This window comes from Sinohyriopsis cumingii, chromosome 15 (assembly GCF_028554795.1).
Source record: "Sinohyriopsis cumingii isolate HCF-2022 chromosome 15, ASM2855479v2, whole genome shotgun sequence".
In the NCBI taxonomy this organism is placed as follows: Eukaryota; Metazoa; Mollusca; class Bivalvia; order Unionida; family Unionidae; genus Sinohyriopsis; species Sinohyriopsis cumingii.
This window is the reverse complement of record NC_142975.1, coordinates 143,750,436-143,770,997: the sequence shown is the minus strand read 5'-3', so window position 1 is coordinate 143,770,997 and position 20,562 is coordinate 143,750,436. Positions and strand designations below refer to the sequence as shown.

The 20,562-nt window shown below is 34.4% G+C and overlaps 1 protein-coding gene across 2 annotated transcripts; it reads left to right on the top strand.

The window, feature by feature from the left end:
• The first annotated feature begins 57 nt into the window (after window positions 1–57).
• On the top strand, window positions 58–20,432 carry LOC149782968 (peptide methionine sulfoxide reductase-like). Of its 2 annotated transcripts, none has more exons than XM_089934528.1 (5): window positions 58–202; window positions 9,981–10,136; window positions 14,557–14,808; window positions 16,554–16,698; window positions 18,170–20,432. In XM_089934528.1, exons 3-5 carry the CDS (start codon window positions 14,675–14,677, stop codon window positions 18,245–18,247), a joined length of 357 nt encoding a protein of 118 aa, XP_089790654.1. In that variant the 5' UTR covers window positions 58–202; window positions 9,981–10,136; window positions 14,557–14,674; the 3' UTR covers window positions 18,248–20,432. The 2 variants fall into 2 exon arrangements, with proteins under 2 accessions (XP_089790654.1, XP_089790655.1); XM_089934529.1 differs by having other exon boundaries at window positions 75–187.
• The last annotated feature ends 130 nt before the right edge of the window (window positions 20,433–20,562 follow it).

Genomic DNA, 20,562 nt, shown 5'->3' with positions numbered 1-20,562 from the left:
AGGTTATGCCGTAAAACGGTTTTAGTTTGGTTGTCTGATTATATTTATAACAATATATTATAGTATGAAACAGAGAGAAAACTCGTCATATTTGCATTACTTTCGTTTTCTGTCACATCGTAGTGTGTTTGCAAAGACTGAAATCATTAATACTGAACTGACTTCTTACTCAACCACATCACACGAGGTAATAAACCAACAAGTAGGTATCAGCTTTTTTTCTTCTTTTCTGACAGCCCCCCCCCCAAAAAAAAAGAAACGGAGACCAACTTGTTGGGCCAACCACAGGGGCTCGTATCGTTGCTTAAAATTGACCTGTCGTACATGTACTATATAATAACTAGTTATAGTACATGCACGACAGGTCAATTTTAAGCAACGATACAAGCCCCTGTGGGTCCAACGAGGTAAATGTTTTATTCCTATAAATACTGGCATGTTTCTGCTGTTCACTCTCACTCATCAACGATTCTTTTTCTTTTCTTTTTCTTGCTGTGTCAGTTGTAGTCCGAGTTTCCTCTGATCCTTGACACCCCATTTTTTATATTTGGACATTTATGTTGGGGTGTACACTAGTCCTACAATGTAAGACATATCACACGTTTTTCTTTTAGTGTCATCACCCCTCCCCCCAGAACAAAGATATCGGGTGATGTGTCTTACTTTGTAGGACTAATGTGTACACCCCATCAAAAATGCCCAAATATTAAAAAAATGGGGTGGCAAGGGTCAGAGGAAACTCTGACTATGTCACTTGTGACTCTTCAGGATTCGAGACTTGTGAGTGATAAGCCTAACAAACAGGCTCTGCCAAAATGACAGTATGCTATTGATCCACTGTTTTTCGGATCGGCAGGTGATGGCAGATCCAGATAGTAATAGGACAGAAAACATTTGATCAGAAATTAAATTTTGCTGTTTGGGATACAGTGTCTGTTGTGTGACTATATATGAAAAACCACACAAATGTCTAAATTTAATATTGATTTTTGACAAGCTTATCAGAAATGTGCAAGAAAGCTTTAAACAAAATAAACTTACTGAAACAGATTGGTAATTAATTATCTGACACTATATGTTAGAAAAGACATACGTGAATTACATTACATTTGTTACATTTTAGTTTATTCTATGCCATGGCATTTCTGTGGCATACGTAACACTAACAATTTTGAAAAACTCCATTTCAGAGCACAGAGATGTGTATATGAAGAAGCAATGTGAAGAACTGTTTGCAACATCAAACTCTGTACTCTTCATGTTAACATGCTTAGTCACACATCATTTAAGACCTTATAAGGTTGTAAATAGCATTAGCCATCAGTACATGTATGTTCGTCAACAGATAAAAGATTATAAATATTCATTCAGGTATGTAAATGTGGAAGAAATGTCAAGATAAAACAAATTTGGTTTGGTTAAAAAGTGTTTAGTTCAGCTGCTGCTTTTTTATGGAGCTCACTTTTAAATAAAATAACAACTGCTTCTTATAATAATTCAAAGAAATTTATAAAATAGCCTTTTCTTTAGCCTGTCCTTATGCTCTACAAGTTCTTAAGACTGGCTGAGTATGTTTAGCTCTTCTTGTGTATCTTCAGATATAAAGTACTTCTGAAAGATGAAGTTGCATGCATTTTTTACAACAAGCACATTGGAGAGATTCTTTGCATATATCTATGCTACATTAATATTGAAATCTTTTATATGTGATACAGTATCAGCGGAATAATTTGATGCATAAAGCAGCCACTGATCAAAATGGCTACACCCAAGCTAGACCAAAATGCATTAACTGTAGCAGTTACCAAGATAGAGAAAATGAATTTTGCCAGAGTAGATAATACTAACTTCTGAAATTGCAGTAAATGAATTATAAAATACAACAGAATCAAATGTTCTGAAATAATTTCAGTTCCTCGAATGTACTGGTCTGCCAACAGTCCTGATGTATCGAAATGGCATTGTCCAGAACTCTTGAATAAGTCATGATAGTCAGGAAATGATATTTTAGTCCAGTGAGCACTTTATAGTTCCAGCGAATATTTTAAACAAATGTTTCCTCTCAATAATATCTAAACACTACATTAAATATGTCTGAAGACAGCAAGAACATACAAAATAAGACTACAGGTAAAGAAATTTCTCTGGCTCCACACATTTATATACAAGCATAATAGGTGAAAACATATACTGTAAGTTACTACTCCAACATGACAATTTGCAAATATCCCACACTTTAAAAGAATGCACCTGACCTAACCTATCCAACAGGAAATAACTTAATTCTTCTAAGAACCCACCTGACCCACCAGCCATTGAAAATATACCTTATCTACATTTTTACTTTAAATATTATTATTAGTAATTTGATCACAGCTATTTATAAATCCTACACAATTTTGTCACTCTTAATATCATAAAATATAACCTATACATGTGCACACAATTTAGCTGTAGATAATCACTACAGCTTACAGTCAAGAATAAAATTGACAAAAATATAGACAAAAGAGTTACCAGAAATATAGATATACAGTAGAACCTGTCTTGAAAGACCACCCCTTCTGCCAATAAATACTGGTCTTTCAAGACAGGTGGTCTCTCATAACAGGTCATAACACTAAATAATCAATGAATCTGTGCATGGAAAATCTGGTCTCTCAAAACACGTGGTCTCTCATAGCAGTGGTCTCTCAAGACAGGTTTCACTGTACACAACAATGTGTATTTTCTAAAATCATTTACAGTTATGTATTACTGTATGTACAGCAGTATTGATTACATGTGTGTACCCAGATAAGTCATATACTGTTACGGTTTACTATATTGAACTGTCTAATTTCGATAAAGTACAATATGATAAATTATGGTTATCAATAATAAGCAAGGGTATGAATGGTAAAATAGTAAAATATTTAATAGATATGTATAACAAAATGTTGAAACGCTGTATCTGAACACCTAAAGGTTTAACTACTTACTTCAAATGAACATTAGGTACAAGACAAGGTTGTGTTTTAAGCCCTATCATGTTTTCCTTTTTTATTAATAATCCGATTACACAGTTGAAGCTCGAGTGCAACAGAGGTGTATTTATTTCAGAAGATATTGATGATATTTTTGCAATACTTAATGCTGATGTTGTTAATTGTGCCCATGCAATAAAGCTACTTCAGAACCAAAGAAATGTTATCAGATGTTTCTGTGATAAAACTGGAATGATGGTCAATCTAAAATAACTACAGATATTGTTTTCAGAAATGAGGGACATCTAAAGCAAAAGGAGGTACATGTATGTGTTTTCAAAGAAAGTTGCAGTGAGTGTATTCCTTATTACAAGTACATGGGTCTATTTTTCACCTCAAAGTTGGTTTGGATGAAAGCTAAGCAGATACTAGAGGCAGCTTCAAGGATTTTAAATTATCAAAAACTATTTGGCTGTTTATGGGCAGAGGATGCTTTTAAAATATTTGATTCTGTAATAAAACCAATTCCTTGCTATGTGTCAGAACTTTCGCGATATGAATTTAGTAGAGATATTGAAATTGTGAAATACAACTTTTGCAAACAGTATTTAGGTGTTCCTAAAACAATCAATAATGTGATTGTGTTAGGGGGAGTATGGAAGATACCCACTTTGTACCTAGTATTTTTTTAATGATATATTACATTCTGGTTGAAGGTTTTAAGAATGCCTTCAACTTGCTAACCATGCCAATGTTATTTAATATTGAAAAGATTAGATGAAACCAACCATGTCACCTGTGCTACCAACGTTAAAGACATATTTTGCTTCAGATTTGGCTATGTTTGGCTAAATAAGATGCTGGAGATGAAAAACAATTTTTCTCACTATTTTTGCAAATAATTAAGGATTCAACACTCCAAAACTGGCAAAGTGATATTACCAATTTGCATAAATGTGTGTATTATAGCATGTATAGGCTGAATTAGAACTGAAAAAATACATCTCATGTGGATTGTCATATTTTCTTAGTAAGTTACCTGCTAAATTAAGGTGCTCAACACATATCATACACTGAAAATAGAGACAGGTAGACATAGCAGGTTTGAGAGTAAAAATAGGCATTGTGAATTATGCCAGCAAAATAATGTTTATTTAGTAGAAGATGAATTCCATTTTGTTTATGTCTGTCCAGCTTATGGCCATTTAAGAAAGAAATACTTTAATGAAGTTTATCATCTCTATCCATCTGTAGAAAAATTTGTATCCTGTATGAGTCATAATAATATATTAATTATAAGTAATCTACTGTAACAATTCGGCTTTAGTCTTACACAGTCATTGATAACACAGATGAATGGTGACCAATAAACTTATAGGTAGTAACATCTTTATAATATTATGTACCAATTATAGGAATTAATATACGTATACTCATGATGAACACCATATTTAACTTCGTTACACCATGGGGCACATTATATTTTTTGGTATTGTATTTTGTAAAATGGCTCAGTGACCTAAATTACTGAATAAAATATGTTATTATTATTATTGAACTAATTTGTATATTGGTAATTTGTGTTGTAGTGTAAGTAATCCAGAAAAATTATGAAATTTTTAATTGTTTTAAAAGTTTGCAGTAAAAGGTAATAGTTTGTTTTATATGTTTTAAGCACACACACCAAATTATAAATAAGGATTACTTCTGCCTTTGATTGTATATACCGGTACTGTACTCATATTTATATCAACCCAGTTTTTTGAAGATAAGAATGTAGTCAACAGTTTCTATAAATCAGATTTATTTGTTGAAGAACTATGTCACAGGACTTCCAATTTCAGAATTCCAAAATAGATATGGAATCAGCAGTATTTTTCATGGGCAAACACGTTACTTCACTGCAGATTTATTAACTAAAGTACCATATAGCTGTTCAAGGATGGCTTAAGTTATATTTCACAAAATTCTCTCATTCATTGACACTGTGTTTTGGACATTTTGCTGCTTGCTAAGTCTGAAGCACACACACAAAAAATATCTTCAACATCTTTTAACCCACTGGACAACATTATTGATTATTCCAGTATTGTGCAGTCAAGAATACTGGTTGTGAACAGTTCACAGTAATATTTGAAAATTCTAGTACACTGTATCATTCTTTTTTTGAATGGTCTTAAACTCAGTAACAGAAATGAGCAAAAACCAACAAATTTTGTAAATTTCAACAAATAATTTATTCCTAGAATACAAAGTGAAAATTTAAAAAGAACTTACACTACTGTGAATCAAATCCAAAAAACTCCTAAAAGTTCTATCACAAGTCCAAAAGTAGTTGCTATAGGGTTTAATACCATTTTTCAGCACAAGATAAGCTATACATGGCAGCCAGTATAAATGGTGGAGGAAGAACCAGGGAAAAACCCTGGAAAGAACCACCAACCAACGAGAAGCTACTGGCAGGCTCTCTCACATACCCACATTGGTCGAGCTCGAGACTTGAACCCATGCAGAGTCCAAAAGTATAGGGTAGTGCTCTACAGTTTTGTATTTTACATAGGGTTAGAATTTTAAAGAAAAAGAATTTCACCGGCTTTCCTCACTGGTTATGCTGGTTTTACTGGCTATTTAAAAATAACCTTGTATATCTTAGGTATAATTCAAAGAACCTTTAATTTCCTTTATTTTGGTGTATGATTGATGGGTGTAATATGGGTTATAGAGTATACAGCTTGGCCTTACTCCAGATGTGCACCTTTCAAAAAAGTGCTAGCTCCATTTGGTCATTTTCACTTCCTGAACTTCAGAGGTAAATTGTATAAAAAAGAGCCGATAACATTTTTTTTACATTTTATATATTTGGTAATTCATTCATTGCACTATCAGAAGCTGGTATTGTCTAGTCTGGCAAAATTCATTTTCCCTTTTTTAATAGCTGCTATATATAGTGTACTTTAGACTAATTCAGGCTGATTTTTTTAGCACAAGGGAGCAATCATTTTAGTTAGCAGTGTGCTTAGATCATGTACAATTTCCAAAAATAGAATATCCAAAGAAATATCATCCACATTATATTAATGTAGCATATAGGTATGCCAACATTCTCTCCATTGTGCATGTTTTAAATGCAAACAACTTCACCTTACATACGTCACTCTCTCAAAAGTACATAATAACTGGTGAGTGCCCCCATAAAGAGAACATAGGTATTATTATTGTATGATTTAATTTAGATTGTATGGCTGAAACATTTAAGTCACAAGCATCAAAACAGTCCTTTTGAATAATTCTCCTGTATTTCCACCCACAGAACAGTATTTATGAGTGTCAGAGTCTCTAACAAGTCCAGCCCCACCTCTGTGATAAAAAGTGAGCTATTTTAAAAATGCACATTACATTTTGTAAACATAGCAACCAGTGTTATGCTGAAAGACAGGAACATGAAACTGGCCAGAATTATTCCTTAGATGTCAACAATAAATTTTGCAGTTTGAAAAGGAATGGAACAGATGAGGTTCTTATTGGTCAAAGGGTAAAATATTTGCCTATTGTTTGATATGGAAGAAGTGAATTCGCTTTCTCATCATTAATTTTTTTATTTCATTGCAAATAAATGAAAAGAAACATTTTCACTATATATTTCTTTTACTTATTGCAACAGTTTTAAATTTAAGTTGACTCTGTTCCTATATTCTAATACTTCTGATTTTCCCATAATTAAGGTCACTACTAACACAAACATGCCTCATGGCAAATTAAGTAAGCAAGAGCAAAATGCAAATAGTTAGCTTATTTTCATGCTTAGCATCAATATGAATGTACCATTTTATTCAGAACATCATACATAATGATATGAAAATAAAAAAATAATTGCATACATTTTTATATTTGCTTTAAGGTGGCGCTCTACAGTTTCGTATGTTGCATTGGGTTAGAATTTTAAAGAAAATGAATTTCACTGGCTTTCCTCACTGGTTTTACTGGCTATTTAAAAATAACCCTGTATATTTAGGTATAATTCAAAGACCCTTTAATTCCCTTTATTTTGGTGTATGATTGATGGGTGTAATATGGGTTATAGAGTATTCAGCTTGGCCTTACTCCAGATGTGCACCTTTCAAAAAAGTGCTAGCTCCACTTGGTCATTTTCATTTCCTGAACTTCAGAGCTAAATTGTATAAAAAAGAGCCGATAACTTTTTTTTACATTTTATATATTTGGTAATTCATTCATTGCACTTTCAGAAGCTGGTATTGTCTAGTCTGGCAAAATTCATTTTCTCTATTTTAATAGCTGCTATGGATAGTGTACTTTAGACTAATTCAGGCTGATTTTTTAGCACAAGGGAACAGTCATTTTAGTTAGCAGTGTGCTTAGATCATGTACAATTTCCAAAAGTAGAATATCCAAAGAAATATCATCCACATTACATTAATGTAGCATATAGGTATGCCAACATTCTCTCCATTGTGCATGTTTTAAATGCAAACAACTTCACCTTACATACGTCACTCTATCAAAAGTACATAATAACTGGTGTGCGCCCCTTAGACTATTCCAAATGAATTCTAAAGGTGTTGTGAATGAATTCCAACTTTGAATGTGCTGATGTACCAATAGACTGGAATAGTTTTATGTGCTAAAAGTTTTGATGTATCACAATGATACAGTCCAAAATGTCTTTGAATGAATTAACAATAACCTGAAAACAGTGACTTAGTCCAGAAATATTACAGTGAATAAATTAAATACATAAATCCTCTCAAATATTAACTGAAACACAACTTAAATTGATTCCATTGAGACTTATGTTAAGATATAGAATGAAAAATTCTGAAGTAAACATTCTTAATATAAAAAACTAAGACACAATATCAGAACCAGGATGAGAGTCATCAAATTCATAAACAAGATCTCTTTTAGCTTCCAAGATCAAAAGATCACACAAACATGTTTTTCAGAAAGTAATAATGATCTTAATATATAATCTAAAATCACAGACAAAAAAGTAAATGTAATATGTTGTTTATAAAAATAATACATTGGGCAGGTCGGTCCAAGTCATATTCTCAGTTATGGATAAAGGTCAGTCACACAATACAAAATAAATATACATAACATATAATCAGGGACAAAAGCAAACAAACAAACTGATATGGTCAAGTCAGATCTAGTACATGTATATTAACAACTGCACTGGCTATGTTTAATGTTGGATGGAGAAGAGTGAAGGGTTCAGTGTCTGGTTGGGTGTAGAGGGCTGGAGGGCTATGAATCAAGTTGGGTGGAGAGGAGTGAAGGGCTTTGTGTCTGGTTGGACAAAGAGGAGTGGAGGACTGTCAGGTTGGGTGGAAAGGAGAAAAGGGCAATGGTTTTGTTTGGATGGAGAGGACTGGAGGGTCATGCATCAGGTTGGGTGGAGAGGAGTGAAGGGTCATCTGTCTGGTTGGGTGGAGAGGAGTGAAGGGCTATGTGTCTGGTTGGGTGGAGAGGAGTGAAGGGCCATCTGGCTCATTAGGCGGAGAGAAGTGAAGGGCTATGCATCAGGTTGGGTGGAGATGACTGGATGGCAATGTGTCTGGTTAGGTGGAAAGGAGTGGAGGGCTATGTGTCTGGTTGGGTGGAAAGAAGTGAAGGGCTATATGCCTGGTTGGGTGGAGAGGACTGGCGGGCTATGCATCAGGTTGGGTAGAGAGGACTGGAGGGCTATGCATCAGGTTGGGTGGAGAGGAGTGAAGGGCCATCTGTTTGTTTGGCTGGAGAGAACTGGAAGGCTGTGCGTCAGGTTGGGTGGAGTGGAGTGAAGGGCGTCTGGATGGGTGGAGAGGAGTGAAGGACTACGTGTTTGGGTGGGTGGAGAGGACTGGAGGGCTATGCATCAGATTGGATGGAGAGGAGTGAAGGGCTATGTGTATGGTTGGGTGGAGAGGACTGGAGGGCTATGTGTCAGGTTGGGTAGAGATGAGTGAAGGACTAAGTGTCTGGTTAGGTTGAGAGGAGTGAAGTGGTATGTGTCTGGTTGGGTAGAGAGGACTTGTGGGCTATGCATCATGTTTGATAGAGAGGAGTGAATGGCTATGTGTCTGATTGAGTGGATATGACTTGAGGGCTGTACATAATGTTTGATGGAGAGGAGTGAAGTGCTACAAGTCTTGTTGGGTGGAGCGGAGTGAAGGGCTATGTGTCTGGTTGGGTGGAGAGGACTTGGGGCCTGTGTATCAGGTTGGGAAGAGAGGAGTGGATGGCTATGTGTCTGGTTAGATGGAGAGGAGTGAAGAGGTATGAGTCTGGTTGAGTGGAGAGGAACTAGTGGCTATGTGTTTGGTAGACAAGGCTGGAGGGCATGTGAGCAATCTGATTGAATTTGAGATCAATTTAAGCTTTTGAAGTGCACCAATATGATGCCACATGTTTCTGACCTTCTAATTAAACAATCAAACTACAGCTTTAAATTTGTACGTGTACATCATTGCTTAATACTTTGTTCCAAATTTAAATGATGACATCAGTTTAGCCGAGCCCTTCAGCCTGATAAAACTTGATCTCCCACATGGCAGAGATGTTATTGACTCATATAAAAGGTGTTCTGTTGACCATGGAAATACCAGTTGTGCTTATTTAAGTAAATTTGGTTAAGCATTCCTTATTGTGTTAGAGTCAGCAAATGAGCTTTGTTATATAATAAATTAACCTTGAAACAAACCAGATGGCTACAGCTCTTTAAGTCATTATGGTAAACCTGACACAGAAGGACTGCAGCAGAACGTTTGAGTAGATGGGAGGGGGAGAGGGCACAAATAAACCATAGAAACAACATACCATAGGAACGTTATGAGTAATAGATAATAGGCAAAAAGACCCACAGGAGACAGTACATTCACATGCACATCATGGCCTAAGTTACCGTTCCTTCGTGTCATTTGAAAATTCAAGTGACTTCTATTTAGAAAGCATCTGCGTGCAGTTTCTTAAAACTATTTACACAGTTATCATGATTGTCTCTCTATTTTTCAGCTATAATATAGAAATGCCAGGGAAGAGTAGGAGGGCAACATTTGCATTAAGCTGATTTTGGTTCCCTGAGGCACAGTTTGGCTGTGTCCCAGGGGTTATCAGCACTCGTGTTGGCTACACAGGGGGCACCACTGTTAATCCTACCTACAGGAACATGTAAGTGAAATGCAGTTATATTTTCACATAGGCTCAAACTTGTGTATTAAATATGTAGAAAACAGAATACCATTAGTAAGTATGTGGTACACTGCTACAGATATTGTCATGTATGATTAAATGATTCATTAATAAATGAATGAAAACAATGATACTCAAGAACTGGGATTGCAAACAGTAATGCTGTCACTTGCATTTACAGGGTTCTAGATCCAGTCTTCAGTAGCAGCACATACAAAGTCAAGTTGTTGCTCATTAATGGTTAGCTTAGATTTTCTCATGGTCTGGAAATTGTAAAACTTCTGAGTTTGCAATTTGTTCTGTCAGCCAGTCAAACAGCACTTTACTCCAATGCATAATGCTCCAAGTTTTGTGATCTCCACTTACCGTATGTACTCATTTATAAGCCAAGTCCAACTTCATACTGCACAGACCATGATCTGCCATTGCATAATGCATCAGCAGATGTGGGTCTTTAAAGCTTGTTAGGAGTAATCAGTAGAACAAACAACACAAACCCCGATCTGCAGGTGCATTATGCTAGAGCAGATCAGGATCTTTGTTGTTCGCAGTTTGACTCGACTTATAAGTGAGTAAAATATGGTAAAGAATCATTCTCATGATGATAACATCAATGAGTATACATTGTACAAGTCGTTACCCTGTGTCATCTGGCCTGCTTCAGCTTTCATCACTATGTGATGGCTAGCCAGATCAGGATCTGGGGAGAGAAAAAAAGTGATTTGAAAATGAGGCACATCAAACTTTTTTGGGCTCAAGCTGGTGCTATAAATGTTGATTAAGGTAAATTAGTTTAATACAGAAAACAAAGCACAGCAATTCAGACTTTTAAGAAAACTAAAGTTAATGTAAGTCAGGAAGAGTATTGTAAGAACAGTTTAGTTGAATACGAGCTTAATCTCCATGATGTGGGGCTCCGAGTGGCCAAGTGGCCTAAAGCGCTTACCGTTCCAGATCACTGCCATCTCACCTCTGTCTGTGTGGGTTCGAGTCCAAGGCTCGGCTAGCGTGGGGACATGGGAAAGCCTGCCAGTAGCTTCTCGTGGGTCGGTGGTTCTTCTTTGGGTTTTCCAGGGTTCTTCCTCCACCAGTTATACTGGCCACCATGTATACCTATCTTGTGCTGAAAAATGGCATTAAACCCTAGAACAACAACAACAAGAACAACGATCTCCATGATGTCAACACTTTCTCAAGGGCTGATATCAAAATACATCTACATTATGTAAAGAAAGCACAAGGGGACATAGTATTTCCTGTTCCCTTAGCTAGGTCTGACTCATAAATGCAAATTCAGTCTGCAGAGACAGCCTGAGGAGGCCAAAACTAAGAAGCTTTAAGAGTAAGTATAATACATAATTAATGTAACATGAATACATTTTAAACATAATATCTTATATGTATAAAATTAACAATTTAAAAAAATGTGTACAAAAATCTTTGAAGACTTGTTTTTTTTAAGGTGTAATATAAGTAACACTGACTCATGAATGGCTTGGTTTGATTTTGTTGTTTTAACAGCAGTTCTAGTACATTGTTATCTGTATCATGCAGAGGAAATGGGTTACTCATTATTTGATGCCTAATACAAGTTTTCCACAGAACTACTCTCTTATTTACTTACATTTGTGTGCAAGGTGTTTCACAGAACTAGTGTTTTAGTTACCTGCATCTGTGTGCAAGGTGTTCGCAGAACTAGTTTCTTAATTACCTATTTCTATGTGCAGGGTATTCCAAAGAACCAGTGTTTTAATTACCTGCATCTGTGAGCAAGGTGTATCCCCATCTGCTATGTGATTTGTGTTACCAATCTGTGGTCACAAACTTAAGTAACAGAAAAGAAGCAAAACAAAACAAGTTTTGCAAAACTCAACAAACAATTTAATTATCAAAGTTATAATGAAAATATGAGAGGAACAGTATTATGAAGTGAATCGCTGAATGAAAATTTCCTTATAAATTTCAAAACCGGAAAACGTACTGGTCCTCCAAGAAACATGATGATGTTATAATGGCATTATCCAGAATTTCCTTTGAATAATTTATAACAATTCCAGAATAATATTATAGTCCAAATAATGAGCACTTTCTATTTCCAGTGCAAACAAATGTTTCATCTCTCAAAAAATATCTATGTACAACATAAAACACGTCTGCAAAAATTTACAGCCGGAATACTATAAGTGAATGACTCCGAAATTGGAATGAAAATGATTGCTTAATTCTCTCCTTATATACACCATATATTGTGGCTGTATTACACAATAGACCCCAGGTGACAGAATACACTACTCATTTTTCATTGATTTGGCCTTTTCATGTGACCCATCCTAACCAATGGGAAGTTACAGAATTATTCTAGGAACATCGAAACCCCATCAGCCACTGAGAAATTAAGCCATAAACGTCATTTAAGTCTTATTAAGCCATAAACGTCATTTAAGTCTTATTATTAAAATTATTATTAATAATTGTCAACACATATGTCAACACATATGTAAACATCTATTTATAGATTCTATGCAACTACTATGCTTTAAAATACTCAAATCACATAGGCAGAACTAACTAAATATATCCTGTATACATTACAGTCGTGAATAAAAATTATAAAAATGAGATTAGATCATGTACCAGGAATTACAAAAACATAGTTATACATAATACTTTAAAAAAACTTCAGTACAAAACCTGAACTTTGATGCCACTGCCATGTGTGTGCTACCAGATCAGTGTCTATATTGCTTGCTGTTAGATCCAAAATTCTACATGTGTATATGCAGTTAAAAAAAAAAAAAATTTGTGAATTTTGTGGTTGCTATGCACAATGAATTTAAAGAAATAACAAAGAGTTAAAAAAAATTGAAAACAATTTTAGTGCTGAATAATAACAACAGTTGAAGATTGGTAATCAATATAGTTTTTTTTTAACTAATCCACTTTTTGGGATAAAACCTACCAGGAAAAATAAAGTGGCATGTTATAATGCATAGATATAGCTCCATAGCATGGTATGTAGCATATGATACACCGAGCCATGAAACTTGCATTACCCCAGTACGTTTGTTCCATCCAACCCTGCATACTGCATTTATCCAAATGGTTCTGCTTCTTATTGAATTCTATGTACATTTAATTCAGTATATTACCTGCAGAAGCCAAATTACTTCATTTGTACCCTTTATTTAAAATACTATAGTACATATCTAATAGTGTTTTTCAATCTTCCTACTTTACAGGTAATGTAATTGCAGATAAAATCTGTGTAACTCAAGGTTATACAAGGCTTTTGCCACACCATATTAAACTGTCTGCTGCTATATCAAGGCTATTTATATTTGTCTCCATTTTGGTTTATAGCCAGTTGGGTTATCATTTGAATATGTTCCATTGTTTCCATATATGTTATGTTACCAAGCGCAAGATACAGAGACATTTGGTCGGTTCAGTTTCTGGTTGTTTGGTTTCTATGGGTATAAAAAGATGCGTTTTGAGTGTTCTGGCAATTGTTTCCTTGGCCATCCATTAGTGAACACCTAAGAGCTACAGTCTCCACCATTTGCCAGAAGACAGTCTTATTGCCCGAGTTTTGTCAATATTAAAGGTGATTATCATTGATAACCATTTCGAGTTAAGATTGTCTGCTTGCCAGGGGAAGTAAGCCAGAGTACAATCATAATTACACCAAGGTTGCTAGTTTCTCCCTTTTCCAGTTGGGGATTTAAACCAAATATCCAAAGTTACTAAACTATTGGAATTATTCCCTCTTTTTGATAGGTTTTAAGTTACAAGGAGTGTCTTGTCTATATTACCTTTCTACAGTCTGTCTACCTGTCAGTATACCTGTCCTTCATAAAGTACATTTATTGTCGGTAATGTGATATTTTTGCCATATTTAATTATTCATTAATTTATTAGTTGTTAATTATTTAAAAAAGTTATTTGATGAGTGTTCTGAACCCTAATTTAGAATTATAATTCATAGATTCATTTCTTTCTCTCCCCATTCATTCCATACACTAATTTGTATTCAAACATTAAAATTTTAAACTACTCTCACATTGGGCTCCTGATATTCTTAAACTATTTTTTATTCTGCCCCTCCCCCCCTCATTTGCAATATTACACAAAACTCTAGATTTCAACGAGAAGTCATAATACTGACTTGGATGTGGTGTTATTGTTTTCATATAAGTATCAACTCGGTCAGATTGTTCATAAAGTAATCCAAATGGAAACAATTCCACCTTGACCATGTTACAATAAAATAATATGAATCCAGTTAATGTATCCTTTTCTTATTTAATGTAACCCATGTGCGAAAACCATGACAGATTAAATAAATAGAGATTTTATTAATTTCTTCATTTGGTTTAAATTTATTGTGTTGTACTTGTAGTGGTGACCATGCTGAAACAGTCGACATCGAGTTTGATCCTCACAAAATTTACTATGAAGATCTTCTAAACCTATTTTGGAAATCTCACGACCCAACAACTTTCTATCGCTCCCAGTATATGTCAGCCATTTTTTATCATGATGAGGAGCAACAAGTTGTTGCAGAGAAAACCAAGAGTGAGCACCAAAGAGGCAAAGTCCGGCCCATTGTTACCAAGATTGCACAGGCAGGACCTTTCTATGAGGCTGAAGAGTAAGCAGACATACACTTCTTTCATTTCATGAGAAAATAATTTTTGTTGTAGGGTTTAACACCATTTTTCAGCACACGAAAGACTTATATGGCGGCCAGTATTAATGGTGGAGGAAGAATCCGGGAAATCCCCAGAAAGAACTACCAACCCTCGAGAAGCTACTGGCAAGCTTTCTCACATACCCATGTTGGCCGAATCTGAGACTTGAACCCACGCAGACAGAGGTGAGATGGCAGTGATCCATAATGGAGAGCGCTTTAAACCACTCGACCACTCAGGGCCCCCGAGAAAATAAAAACCTATGGAAATATGATTGGGTTATACTACAAATACATGTACGCAAAGTATGCATTACAACACTTAAAAAAGTTCCAAAAGATCATTTTCTTAAAAACTGGTCATATTGAACCGAAAGATATTATAACTGAAAGCCTTCTTTTTTTTCTTGTAAAATAGATCATTAAAAATTTGTTGAACCATATAAAACAAATTTGCAAAGATCATGGCTAAAATAAAGTGGAAGACAAAATTAGTTTTATTGACTATGATGGGCAGATCTAGAATTATTTTTAAAATCAAACAAACAAGCAGTTGGTTGATTTTTTATTATTTAAAAATATTTGATCACTTAAAGACACAAAAGTCCTTGCATTTATTCCCCAAGAGAGAGAGAGAGAGAGAGAGAGAGATGGATCTGACATTCCCTGGCAGCAGTTGCATGGTGTCTAGGCAGTATCTAGCATTGTGTCAACAAAAGTTCATAATAGTGCCAAAATTATAATGAATTGATATCACTTTGTGACAAATATTTATAGCATGGCCATTGTCATTTGAATTAAGCATTTTCTGTATAACTAAGTCTAGAGATACCTAGCCTTTCAATTTTGATAGAATAATTCTTATTTTGAATATCAGAATTATACCATTAGTCACTACACTCTATGTGGACTTCATGATGCCAGCATTGTACCCTGATTTCACCTGAGAAACTACAAGAAAACTGTCAAAATGATATCAGTTGATAAAGATCACGTCTCACTGAAAAAATGTGGTACAGACATTCCAAGCATCCACACTGGATAATACTGTGCCTTTTTAATCTTTTCTCAAAGGACTTTAGCACCTGCTTCATGGTGGGAAAGATGACAGTAGGAATAATGTTTTGGTCAAAAATGACCGTAATCCATTAAATGTAATGCTTAAACTTGAAACATTCCTAAATGCATATTACTATTATTATTATTATTATTGTTATTTCCTTTGCAAACAAAATTCATATTACTGATGTTGTCTGTTGCCAGGCTTTTCCATACCTATTTATGGCTCTGAGGATACAGCCATAGTGATGAATATGTGTATGTTAAGTGGATGTATTGGGTCTGCCCATTTGTCTTGATACAGACATAAATTTAAGGAACTCTTCCCCAGTTCTTACACCATTGAATCTGTAGGGTCCGTTCCCTAATCTTTGTGCCCAATGGCCCTTTTTTCCCAATTTAAGTACTACAAAAAGAGCCATAAAATTGATAGCAAAGAAAAAAAGTGAATTTGAAGTTTGAAAGAATTCTAATATTTTGAATATGATAAGAGATAAATAGTTTTCAACATGTTTCACGTGAAATGAGTACTTATGTAAGATCTGCTATAACTCTTGGTGAAATCATAACGACATTATCAACTCTTGGCATCATGTGATACCAGCCTCCTCCTTGCTTATTAGTTGATATCTTGAGTTATGTTTCAGTTACCATCAGAAATACAAGTTGAGACAGCATCCTGAATTGCTGCGGATGTTGGCTTTAGATGACAGACAACTGATTAAGTCCAAAGTGGCAGCCAAGCTCAATGGTTATATGGGAGATTCAGGATCATTGGAGGATTTTGAAAAAGTACTGCTTTAACTTATTATCAGAACACCATAAGCATTAATATATTTTATGATATTTTTATTCTATTTTACAGTATCGTAACATCATCAAAACTTATCATGTCAGATGTCATGGTGTCTGTGACTGAAAGAAGGAACATAATGTCTGCATTAAAAACATAGATTCCACTTCACAAATCTAGACCTGAACCAAAGTTTGTGGATGCTTGCATTGGTGTAAGGAAAAGGATTATTGATTGGGGGCAAATGTCAAGGTTATTGTATTGGGGGCAAATGTCAAGGTTATTGTGACTGAAAGAATAAAAATAATTTACACTGCATAACTTCTGTTCTACATCACAGACCTAGACTAAACTTGCATGTGGACTAAGGAAGAAGCCTATTGATTTTTGAGTTAAAAGGTTAAAGTCACTGTGAATGAAGGAAGAAAAATATTTTGGGGGTAACAACTTTCATTTTATTTAACAAATCATAATCAAAGTATGTGGAGGGCCTGCACTCAATATGAGAATGAGGCCTATTGACTTTGGAATGAAAAATCAAAGATAAAGGTCATTGCAACAAAAAAGAATAGCTTTTGACAAGAACTTTTGTTTTAGATTATCCTTGACCAAACATAGATAATATGTGCCATGCCCTACTTTTGTTAGTAGTTGGCAGTATATTTGATGAAGGATCATCATGATATGTGCCATGCCCTACTTTTGTTAGTTTTGTGTCACATTTGGTTAAATTCTGTTCAGCACTGAATGAGATGATGTCATTTAAAGGTTTTTCTTTGTCAGTGTTAGCAGCCATATTGAATGGCAGCTCAGCATAATTTCAAATAATTTGAAAGACCTTCATGCCAGGATGCTTTGTCAAGTTTTGTAAAGTGGTTTTTGAGAACATTTTGAAAACATCAATGGTTGATTCACAACAAATGACACGACAAATACAGGGCCATACCATACATTCACTGGGCCTTAAAACCACATGAACTAAAAATCATGTCACACTGTTACATAAGAAAATGTCCAGCTACATCATGATGTCATTATTACAATGCATTTTGGTCAAGTGATAAATTAAACCTTGACCCATGTTCCATGACAACATTTTATCACATAATATAGGAGTACATATTTATTCCCCTTTATAAAATCCATTAATTACAGATCACAGTGTCAATTCTCATTCTCTCCCCCTCTGATAGAATCTTACTACCATGATAAAAACTGGGGTCAGCCTTATAAATGTGTTAAAAGTAAGGTGTGTGCTTATGTTAAAAGGTATCCTTTATAAATATTTTCTGAAAATGAAGATGGGCTTATCATCAGATAAGACAGATAAGAGGGTGGGCTTATTATCAGATAAATACAGATAAGATAGGTGGGTGTATTGATGGATTGGTATATAAAGAACTGCAAGTTTTTAGACATCTCTTTACCTTTTTTTCATCTTTAATTTTTCCTTTTGTTTCTTGCTTTCAGGATAAACAGGAGCTTGATCTAAAGCATGAGGTGGTGAAGTATGTGGAAAACCAACTCCGGAAAAAGTACAAAGGCTAGAAATCTTATCATCACGATTCTTTTTATTTTCACACCAGGAAGAAGTACAATGGCTAAAAATCTTATCATCATGATTTTTTTTATTTTCACACCAGGAAGAAGTACAATGGCTAGAAATCTTATCATGATTTTTTTTTTCACACCAGGAAGAAGTACAATGGCTAGAAAACTTATTGTCATAAATCTTTTTTTTTTGTTGTATCAGGAAGATGTTCCAAGCCTTGAAATCTTATTATCACATTTTTTAAACATTTTTGAATCCTTCATTTAGCCAAATCAGGAAGAAATACAATAACTAGAAATGTTATTGTTATAACTCTTTTTATCTTTTGTATAACTTCATTCAACCAAATCAGGAAGAAGTACAATAACTAGAAATCTTACTGTTATAACTCTTTTTATTTTTGTATCACTTCATGCAGGGTGGTATGACATTCTTCATTGTTTACACTTTAGTGTTGTCTTTATTCACTGATGGATAAACAGTGAAATATTTCTATAAAGAGATTTAGAAAAATTAAGAATATATCAGAGCACCAATTTAGGTCCAGATGGTTAAAATCTATGAGTTTATTCCTGTATTAACAAAAAATTCTGCTCTTAAAAACAACATGCACTAGTCCTTGAAGAATTGACTGAAGCAAGATCTTATATAAAAATGAAGGCACAGCATTGTTGAATAAAGAGTATCAGTCTGACCAGATCCATGAATCATTATCAGATTAAGTACTGTTGCCCATGTGTGTTGTAATACTTGTACTTTTTCTGGTCCACACCCAAACTAAATGGTTCAGATTTTGTATCATGTATATATTAACTGTAACCATGCATTCCTGTTAGGTTCTCCAATTGCACAGAAGAAAGAACATTTTCTGAGTACTCTCTTGCCCTAAAACATCTATTCAGAACAGTAGAAATAACAGTTAACACAAACGTGAATGTTCAGTTCATTGGTTTCATGGTAACTGGTCTGTATTCTCATTTGCATACCAATCAAAATACAATTTAGAATCTGAATAATTTCACATAATTACCTGCACCATGAATGACAGGTATTATAACGAACAATGCGCAAAAGTAGCTATTTCTCAATAGATCGTAGTAGTTGGCTCTCTTGCAAAACAGTTTTCCGTTTTTACTTCAGCTAATTTGAATACAGGTGTGCCGTAAACCAGTCTTTATTAATGTTCACAGTGAAGAATGAATGTAGCCAAGAATATTTGCATGTTTCATTTTAAGTCAGAAGAACTATACCAGCAACCTAAACTGAGATCTGTCATCAGGGTTGATCAATGTACAACACCAGTGCAAAATATAAAGACATTCAGAAATTCACCAAACAATGAAATCATGTTTTCTAAACAAAATTGCATGACCTTTATCTAAAAGGGCAGTTTGAATTGTAAATATTGAAATGTATACACTCAGATTATTATGTTGATGCATATCATATGTTCTTTGTGTACATACTATATGTATCCATATATGGCCTCTGAAGACAGGTGATTGCATAATACAGATTATGTGTTTTATGTACTTGATATATTTAAACATGCTTTGTTATATTTTTATGTCTTAATCAGCCACCTATGGGATGTTATACATTTGGCCTCTGAAGACAGGTGATTGCATAATACAGGTTAATTATTACAGTACTTTGGTTTTGGGGACCTTAAAAAAGTTACATTTTAAGACAGTTAATTGCTTAATACAGGTGACTTTTAAGGCATGTTGGACTACATTTGATACTCAAAATAGTTTTTTTGTGTGAAAGCCAATGGAGAAAATAGTATAGCACAACCAAGCTACCCTTTTGAAATAAAAAGTTTTTTTTTATATTATTATTATTATTATTATTATTATTATTAACCTTGACAGATTCTTTACAGCTGACATTGCCAGATTTATGGTGCATTGATAAATATATATTTTTCAGTATTTTCTTTCAAATAAGATCCATTGTTTATTTTTATTTATTTATTTTCTCAGATTATTGTCTTGTCCACATTTTTTAATATATCCAGATTTATTACACTCTGTTATATGATGGCTTGAAGCTAAAATCTGCTGATAGCTAGATTGTTTACAACCACAGGTATAATAAGTCTGGATACAGTGAATTTTTATTGTCGTTATATCACTGAAATATTCTTGCATGGGGAATTGAAATAAAAAATACAACTGATCTGCTTTTGGACTGATTTGTTTTTGGTTTTTTATGATATGCTGCAAGTTGCAAGTGGTGGGTCATAAAAAACCCCACTTGAATGCAGGATAACATGTGTGCCAAGTCCTTGTGTTCAAACTTTGATCTC

Excerpts from the sequence above, each read along its gene's own strand:
- LOC149782968 (XM_089934528.1), top strand. The coding sequence starts at position 14,675 with ATGTCAGCCATTTTTTATCATGATGAGGAGCAACAAGTTGTTGCAGAG. Across the intron at positions 14,809-16,553 it reads CCTTTCTATGAGGCTGAAGA|TTACCATCAGAAATACAAGT; the intron begins GTAAGCAGACAT and ends GTTATGTTTCAG. Across the intron at positions 16,699-18,169 it reads CATTGGAGGATTTTGAAAAA|GATAAACAGGAGCTTGATCT; the intron begins GTACTGCTTTAA and ends TCTTGCTTTCAG.